Source organism: Felis catus, chromosome E2, assembly GCF_018350175.1.
Source record: "Felis catus isolate Fca126 chromosome E2, F.catus_Fca126_mat1.0, whole genome shotgun sequence".
Lineage (NCBI taxonomy): Eukaryota > Metazoa > Chordata > Mammalia > Carnivora > Felidae > Felis > Felis catus.
Window position 1 is genome coordinate 3070703 of NC_058382.1, and position 9049 is coordinate 3079751.

A 9049-nucleotide genomic window follows, 5' to 3' on the forward strand; every position below is an offset into this window, starting at 1 on the left:
ATTCTCAAATATGTACTGAGCACCTACTATGTGTCAGGCCCCATCTAGGTGCTGAGGATTCGGCAGTGAATAAACTGTTAAATAAACATTTAAGGGGTTTGGGGGGCAGGGCACAGGTAGGGTTGATCGACAATAAATGAATATGCCGGTACCTTTTTAAAATGCAACATAAACTTCCAATTTCAGATTGGAATTAGTGCTGTGAAGAAAATAAAGCAGAGACCTGATGGAGTGGCTGTCTGACATCTGGTGCTCAGGGAAAGCCTTGAATGACAAGAAGGAGCTGGCTGAGAAAAGGTCTGGGGTTCTGGGCACAGGAGACAGCATGCGCAAAGGCCCTGAGGTGGCTGAAGCAGAGTAAGCAGGGGGATCGCGGTAAGAGATGAGGTCACAGAGATCAAAAAGGCCGACATGAATTGGGAGTAGTTTGGATTTCGTTCCGAGATTTTTTCTCAACCCCATTCCCAAGCACAGAGCCTAAATATTACAAACGTCACCCTGGGAGGCAGGTGCAGTACAGATGGGGAAACTGAGACTGAGCAGGGTTGCAAGGACTTAAGTTCCCTTTCTTGTAAAGTGCTTGGGTCTCTTGATAAGTTTCTGACTCTTGACTCAAAGGCCAGCGTTGGAACCCCAAGCCTGCCTCCACCCTGGGCACACCCCTCACTCCCTCTTTCTGGGCCTCAGGGGTCTCCTCTAGACCACAGGAGGGCGACCCACCGCCCCAGCTGGAATTCGCTGTCTCTGCACGCACCGAGCCGCTCTGTCCCGGGCCCGCCATTCACGCCCTTCCCGGCTCCCCATTGGTCGGACGCGCTGCCTTCCCGCCCCCTCCCACCGGCGGACCAATCACGCTCTCAGGATGGACATCCTGCCCGGCACCGCCCCTCCAAGGAGGGCTAAGCAGCTCCGCTTGTAGGTTGGCCGGCCTCAGGGTCGGGGCAGAGCTTGGCTAGCGCCGATTGGGCGGCTCGGCCTGGGTGGGCGGGACGCGGACCGCGGGGGCGGGCCACGTGTCGGAACAGTGCAAAACGGTGACCCTGCCTTGGAAAGGGGCGGGAGGACCGGAGCGGCGTGAGTCCCGGCTCGGAGCGGTGAGTGTCCCCCAGGCCTCTCCAGCGGAGGGGTGGGCCAGGCTGGAAACCAGCGCCTTCCGGGTAAGGCCCCCCAGCGCCTCGGGGGCGCTGACCCTCCCGCTTTGCAAGTGGGGAAACTGAGGCTTTGCCAGGACGTCCGGGCCGAGGTGACACAGCCAGGGCGAGGACTCCTGCCGGCCCTACAGAATTAGCTGATCGGGGACTCGAACCTTCCACGGGTCGCGCCCGCCCTTTGTGCATCACTGGCCGAGTTTTGCATCGTCCCTATGGGGTGGGTTAGTTTGACCCCTATTTCTCCGATCAGGCAACTGAGGCTCAGACAGCGTGAAGTTTGCCCAGGGTCACACTGCCAGGGAATCCTGGCTGCAGGGCTGCAGGGTTGCACGCCCCACCCTCCCCCGCTACTGCCCCTCCTCCTCCGGCCTTTGACTCCCCCACCTGGAGCTCAGATCTCTCTCTCCCTAACAGCGTTTCTAAGTCAGTCTCCAGCCCAGACCTCTCCACATTCACACGCGCGCATACACACACACACACTCCCCACCCTCCACCCTCAGTATTTCATCTCCCCCAAACCACTTCCCCTTTCCAGGTCCCCAGTTAGTCCCTAGGACCTACCACCCATGGACCGGAAACCTGTAGATCTTCCTCCTTGCTCCTTCCCCCACAGCCAGCGGCACCTGCCCCCTGAATCTCTCTGTCCTGCCTCCTCCTCTCTCTTCTCTCTGCCTAAAGTGGAGCCCAGGCCTCACCTTTGTCCACCTAGACTCCAGCCCCGGTTTTCTCCTGGCCTCCACCCTTTTATCTGATACTTTGAAAACTTTTTATGGAAATATACTGCATATCCAGGGGGGAAAAGCCACACATACAAATCACAAATACCTCAAATAACTTTTCACATAGCCAACGCTCTGGTGTAAACAACATCCAAATCCAGAAGTAGAACTCCCCACTGCATCCCAGAAGCCCCCCTGCCTTGTGCCCCTTTCTTTACTGCTGCCCAATGATAATCATTATAACTTTACTAACACAGATTGGTTTTGCTGGGTTCTCAGCTCATCTAAGTATTTTATCGTATATATTACGGACCAGACAACCTATCACACACTGTCCACACTTCAAAAGGAACAGTACTCCGTGAAAATAAGATTTCCTTCATACCCTGTCCCTCCGTGACCGCCCCCCCCACCTGAAGCACCTCCACGTGTACCCACCAGAGACAGCAAATATAGGAGCAGAAAACTCACGTTTTCTCTTCTTTGGGGAGACGAAGAGGGAAGCATTGCTGTGTATACTGTTCGGCTTCTTTTCACTGTTAACATCTCTTGTTACTCAAAGAGCTTCCTTGTAATTTTCCCTGGCTACAAAGAATTCCATAGTACAGCTATACCATAACTTACATAACCAGAACCCTAACCATAGACGTTTACATGTATTTCCATTCCTTTGCTCAGCGGAAAAGTCCCATAATGAATAACCAAAAAGTCTGGTAGGGAATTACCTTGTGTCATTTCACGTGTATGTCTGCAGGGTAAATACTTAGCACATTTTCTGGGTCACAGGGTTCATGTAACTAGAATTTTGAGAAACCTTGGCCACATGTGTTTCCCTGGGGGTTGTTGCAAAACACACTCCTACCAGCCTGAAAGGGAGATCTTTGTGGCTTCAGACACCCTGTCCTGCCTAGGCTTTCAGCCATGATAGCCCTGATCTGACCCTGTCCCTCCTGTCTCCTGAAAAGTTAGAAGGGAAGTGAGGAGAGCAGCCCGGGTGGAGGGAACCACACAGGGGAAGGACTTGGCTGGGATGGTTCCAGGCGCCTTGCCTGAGCAGGTTACATTTTAGTCCTGAGGACCTGAGAGCAGCCCTGGAAGGTGGGGGCTAAGACAGGGGAGTAACAGAGTCAACCTTGTGTTTTCAGAAAGATTGTTTTCTCTCTCTCCCTCCACTTCCTCGGGGGAGACTTTTGCAGACTCTGCCAAGATAGATCAGGTTCCCTCGAAATCCCAGCACTGATCGCAGTCGTAATTAATGTGATTAATTCATTCAGTGCGGTTTTGTTTTTGTGGGAGTTTCCATTCCTTTTTTTTTCTTTTTAGACAAAATTCACATAGCATAAAATTCTTCCCTGTAACCACCCATGAGTTTTTACACTGTTTCTACACTATGTTGCCCATAGAAAACATTTTCTACAGTAGATGTGTTCATTTGAAAGAATCGTCATAAACAGCCTGTGCGCCCACCAGCCAGCCTCCAGACTTCCCCCGTATTAACCATTTCACCTTCCCCTGGGTCTGCAGGGTCTCCCATGTCCCACATAAGTTAATGAGTAAATGAGTGAACACGCCGAGGGCGTGAGACGTGCAGACATGAGCGGGGCCAGAACCCAGTTGAGCAGCAACTTGGGGACCCCGGGACTCAAGCCTCCTGGGCATATGGGCTGGGACAGGCTGAGACTCTCGGAGGCGGGGCCCAGATGCTGGAGAGGGAGCTGCTCTGACTGGGGCGGGGGGGGGGGGGGGCTTGCTGTCCTCTAGTCCTGTGGGACCGGGGGCAAGTCGTGGACCCCTCGGGTCTCAGTGGCCTCCCTTGTAACAGGGCTGCAGGTGATTCCAACAGCCCTGCCCCTGCCTTTTTTCATTGTGCTAAAGTACAAGTCACGAAATTGACCATTTCGACCATTTTTAAGCGTACCATTAAGTGGCAGTTAACAAGTATTCATGACATTGCAGAACCGTGGCCACCACCTAGTTTGAGAATGTGCTCATCAGCCCAGCAGCAACACCGCACACTGTAGGCAGTCAGCCCTCATTGTCCCCGCCCCAGCCCCCCACCAGTCTGCTCCCTGTCTCTGGATTGGATACCTGTGGACGTTTCATGTGAATGGGCTCCCACAACGTGTGGCCTCTGGTGACTGGCCTCGCTCGTGGGCGCGGCGATCTTGGGGTTCACCCGTGATGTAGCATGTGGCAGTGTCTCATTCTTTCTGCGGATGATTAACAGTCCCCTGTGCAGGTGCACCAGCCTTTCCTTCTACGACCTGCAGGGATGTGCAGCCTGCATGTTGCATGAGGGTAAACTGAGTTTCAGAGGCTGCGTAGGGGGAGTCAGACTTGAAGAGCCTCACTCAGGACACTGCCACTGCACCTGGGCTCTGGTTTTCATCCGGAATCACACTCTCGCCCTGTTAACCTGCTGTGGGCCCTCCGGCCTTCACCTCCCTCCTCTGTTCCCCACCCCCACCCCGAAGGGCAGGGTGAGGATCACAGTCGGAGTGTTCCTTGTGGAGGGCAGAGGGTGACCTTGATGTTGCCGGGTATCCTGGAAGGAAAAGGCTTTCCCAGGGACCTTGGGAGAGTGAGGTTGGGAGCACCAGGTGGTCAAGGTCAGAGAAGGCTTCCCTGGGAAAGTGACCTCCCAGCCGAGTAGGACGTATTAAGAAACAAATGGATTCTGGGCCCAGGGATCTGCGGACACGAAGGGCCGCATGTGGGAAGGGGGAGGTTTCCAAAGGACTGTGTGGGACCCTCATGGGTCTGAGTGCACGGACCCTGGACAGGGAGTCAAAGCCCCTGCCCTGACTGGCCCTTCCCTCTCGCACCTCTGCCCACCCCCAGGACATGGCAGCTGTGAGGCCCAACCTGGGCCGAGTCCTCCCTGGGTCGTCTATCCTCTTCCTGTGTGACATGCAGGAGAAGTTCCGCCATGTCGCCTACTTCCCCCAGATAGTCTCTGTGGCCGCCCGCATGCTCAAGGTACAGTCCCTCCTCCCTCAGACCCAGGAGTCCTGGCCCCCAGCCCCCTCCTCCCTCAGACCCAGGAGTCCTGGCCCCCAGCCCCCTCCTCCCTCAGACCCAGGAGTCCTGGCCCCCAGCCCCTCCTCCCTCAGACCCAGGAGTCCTGGCCCCCAGCCCCTATTCCCTCAGACCCAGGAATCAGGCCCCCAGCCCCTATTCCCTCAGACCCAGGAGTCCAGACCCCCAGCGCCCTCCTCCCTCAGACCCAGGAGTCCTGGCCCCCAGCCCCTCCTCCCTCAGACCCAGGAGTCCTGGCCCCCAGCCCCTATTCCCTCAGACCCTGGAATCAGGCCCCCAGCCCCTATTCCCTCAGACCCAGGAGTCCAGACCCCCAGCGCCCTCCTCCCTCAGACCCAGGAGCCCAGGCCCCCAGCCCCTCCTCCCTCAGACCCAGGAGTCCTGGCCCCCAGCCCCTATTCCCTCAGACCCAGAAATCAAGCCCCCAGCCCCTATTCCCTCAGACCCAGGAATCAGGCCCCCAGCCCCTATTCCCTCAGACCCAGGAGTCCAGACCCCCAGCGCCCTCCTCCCTCAGACCCAGGAGTCCAGGCCCCCAGCCCCTCCTCCCTCAGACCCAGGAGTCCAGACCCCCAGCCCCCTCCTCCCACAGATGAGGGAGTCCAGACCCCCAGCCCCTCCTCCCTCAGACCCAGGAATCAGGTCCCCAGCCCCTATTCCCTCAGACCCAGGAGTCCAGGCCCCAGCCCCTCCTCCCTCAGACCCAGGAGTCCTGCCCCCAGCCCCTCCTCCCTCAGACCCAGAAGTCTACATCCCCAACCTCCTCCTTCCTCAGACCCTGGAGTCCGACCCCAGCCCCCTCCTCCCTCAGACCAAGGTATCCAGTCCCCAGCCCCTCCTCCCTCAGACCCAGGAGTCCAGGCCCACCCCTCCTCCATCAGGCCCAGGAGTCCAGACTCCCAGCCCTTCCTCCCTCAGACCCAGGACCCAGACCCCAGCCCCTCCTCCCTCAGACCAGGCCTCAGGCCCCCAGCCCCTCCTCCCTCAGACCCAGGAGTCCAGACCCCCAACCCCCTCCTCCCTCAGACCCAGGAGCCCAGGCCCCCAGCCCCTCCTCCCTCAGACCCAGGAGTCCTGGCCCCCAGCCCCTCCTCCCTCAGACCCAGCAGTCCAGGCCTCCAGCCCCCTCCTTCCTCAGACCCAGAAGTCCAGACCCCTAGACCCTCCTCACTCAGACCCAGGAGTCCAGACCCCCAGCCCCTCCTCCCTCAGACCCAGGAGTCCAGACCCCCAGCCCCTCCTCCCTCAGACCCAGGAATCCAGACCCCTTAGCTCCTCCTCCCTCAGACCTAGGAGTCCAGCCCCCAGCCCCTCCTCCCTCAGACCCAGAAGTCCTGCCCCCACAGGCCCCTCCCTCGGGCTCAGGCCTTGGTTTCCCCTCCCTAACGCAGGTGGCCAGGCTGCTGGAGGTACCGGCTGTGCTGACGGAGCAGTACCCAGAAGGCCTGGGCCCCACGGTGCCCGAGCTGGGGGCTGAAGGCCTGCGGCCACTGGCCAAAACTTGCTTCAGCATGGTGCCCGCGGTGCAACAGGAGCTAGACACGCGGCCCCAGCTGCGCTCCGTGCTCCTCTGTGGCATTGAGACCCAGGCCTGCATCTTGGTGAGACCTCCAGCTAACCCCAGGAACCTCTATCCTCAAAAGGATACCCTTCCCTGACCCCGAATCCTCTGTCCTCCTGGCAGGACCCCCTTCCTGACCTGGGACCTTCATCCCTCCCAGGACCCCTCTCTACCTCGTGCTCCCGTGGGGCCCTAGGACCCTGCTGTAACATGGGGGCCCCCTGCCCTGATCTGAGGCTCCCTCATCCCCGTCCCCCTCCCCAGGCCCCTGTTCTCGTCTGGGGTTGAGGTTGCCCTTGACATGTCTCGCCCCCAGAACACGACCTTGGACCTCCTGGACCGGGGGCTGCAGGTCCATGTGGTGGTGGATGCCTGCTCCTCCCGCAGGTGAGGGGGTCCTGCTGCGGGGTGGGTGCACATGGGCGCAGGTGGGGTGTCTAGGAGGAGTGGGATCCCTGCCAACCTTGCCGGGCGTCTGGGCGTGCGGGCCGAGGCACCAACAACCTCCATCTCCCGCGCAGCCAGGTGGACAGGCTGGTGGCACTGGCCCGGATGCGGCAGAGCGGCGCCTTCCTCTCCACCAGTGAGGGGCTCATTCTGCAGCTTGTGGGTGACGCCGCCCACCCCCAGTTTAAGGAGGTACTGGCCCCGCACCCTCCCCCCCACCCTCCCTGGTCTCCCTTCTCAGCGCCCGCCACGTGGTGGTTGACAGCCTGCATCTGGGAGCACAGCAGGCTGCTGCCTCCTGGCGGCCGAGTTCTAAGTCCCGTCAACACCGTGAAGGGCAAGGGAAGCTGTCGGTGGCCATGAGGGCGGGGGAGAGAGCGAGAACGCAGGGGAGGGGCTGGCAGTGTTGGGGTGCAGAGGAGGGGTTGTGCGGGTGGTGTGGGAGGCCTCCTGGTGAAAGGTGGGTTTAGAGTGAAGTGAGGGTGGGAGGCAGACAGGAACAAACAGTCCTCCAGAAGCCCTGCGTGGGAGCCCCTGACCCCCACCTCCGTTCCTTCCTCCCGTCTCTGGCCCTCAGTTGCGTCCCCCGCAGCCACCACCACCAGGTGGCTTTGCTAGTGCCCGGGTCTGACTAGGTAGCCCCAGCTGAGTCACACTGCTGGCCCTTAGAATGAAGGGACATGCCCCAGCCCTCTGAGGTCCGCCCTTGTGCCTCCTCTTAGGCCAGCTCTGTTGAGTTATTTGTTAAGCACCTACTATGGGCCAACCAATGGGGCAGGTCCTGGGGCAGCAGCCAAAGCCAGGGTGTATTCGGTTCCACGTTGTGGTCAGGCGCTGGAAGGGAGTGTTCAGAGTGTGTGAGAGAGAAGATGGGGCTCACAGCAGGGATGGCCCTTAAGCGGAGGCCTGCAGTGGGAGGGGCAGCGGCCGTCCAGAAAGTGTTCCTGGCCAAAGGAGAAGCTGAGGCAAAGGGCTGCAGGTGGACCGGAACTCGCCCTATTCAAAGAACCGGAGTGGGCCATGCCGAGTGCTCGGTGAGTGTGACAGGGGAGGAGGCAGAGAGGAGCCAGATCCGTGTCTTCCCGGAGTGGAGGGGTTTGCACAAGGGAGCTGGCCAGAGTCAGATCTGCAGGTTGGTCCCGGGTGGCCCATGGATGTGGGCGGGAGACCAGAGTGGAGGCAGTGGGGATGCAGATTGTGCTTGTATTTCTGGAGGCAAGCAGGGTGGGGCTTGCTGATGGGTGCAGTGTGGGGCTTTGGGAGAAGGCAGCCCCAGAGAGGCGGGTTGAGCATCTATGCTCCTGTGGTCTACTGGTTGGGGGAACACGATTGTGCAAGAGGCACTTGGATCAGAGTCTGGAGTTGAGGGGCAAGGCGTGGGCCGGATTTGGGAGCTGAGGGATGGGAGAGGTGAGACAGGAGCAGGGTATAGACCAGAAGCTCCAGGACAGAGCCTACTGGCAGCAAGCCAGACAAGTGGACCAAGATGGCAGGTGATCATAACCCAGGCGGCTATGGTGGAAGGGAGGCCCGAGGAAAAGTTTTGAGAAGAGGGAGTGGTTGGTTTGGCCTGTCGCTGCCAAGAGGGCAAGGCGGATGAAAATGAAGAAGTGCCCTTCCAGGTTGTCACAGACATGGGGACTCTTGACTCCCCGAACCCTCCTCTTCCCCCTACAGATCCAGAAGATCATCAAGGAGCCCGCGCCAGACAGCGGGCTGCTGGGCCTCTTCCAAGGCCAGAACCCCCTCTTCCGCTGAACTCCTCACCCCGAAGACCACCCTCCTGTCATCTGGACCTCAGTGGAATCACTTTGCCCCCATCCTTGGAATCCCAACAGTGGTGCAGTCCACCGGGAGTGCCACCCCCTCGGGAGGGGAGGTGGAGAGCTACCTTGCCATTGGGCCAGAGCTCCCGGAAATGCAAATGAGACTCGTGGAAGCTGGGCGGCAGTTGGCTGAGCAGAGCTGGGGGCGGGGCTCGGCCCCGGGCCACTTCAAGAGGCGGGAAGGGGAGGGGGAGGGAGTGTCACAGGCTGTGGGACCCGGACTTGCCGAATAAACATTGATGTGGCTGTGGGCCGAACCATTCTTGGATTTGGGGGGTATCCCGGGGGCGAGTGGGGGCTGCGGGT

The 9049-nt window shown here is 59.4% G+C and overlaps 1 protein-coding gene across 3 annotated transcripts; it reads left to right on the forward strand.

The window, feature by feature from the left end:
- Nucleotides 1–939: 939 nt before the first annotated feature.
- ISOC2 (isochorismatase domain containing 2) lies at nt 940–8989 on the forward strand. 3 transcript variants are annotated; one of them, XM_006940830.5, is made up of 6 exons: nt 940–1094; nt 4712–4849; nt 6301–6510; nt 6787–6857; nt 6992–7109; nt 8595–8989. In XM_006940830.5, exons 2-6 carry the CDS (start codon nt 4715–4717, stop codon nt 8673–8675), a joined length of 615 nt encoding a protein of 204 aa, XP_006940892.1. In that variant the 5' UTR covers nt 940–1094; nt 4712–4714; the 3' UTR covers nt 8676–8989. The 3 variants fall into 3 exon arrangements, with proteins under 3 accessions (XP_006940892.1, XP_019674659.1, XP_044901752.1); XM_019819100.3 differs by having other exon boundaries at nt 1048–1157; XM_045045817.1 differs by lacking the exons at nt 940–1094; nt 4712–4849; nt 6301–6510; nt 6787–6857; nt 6992–7109 and adding an exon at nt 7122–8049.
- Nucleotides 8990–9049: the final 60 nt, after the last annotated feature.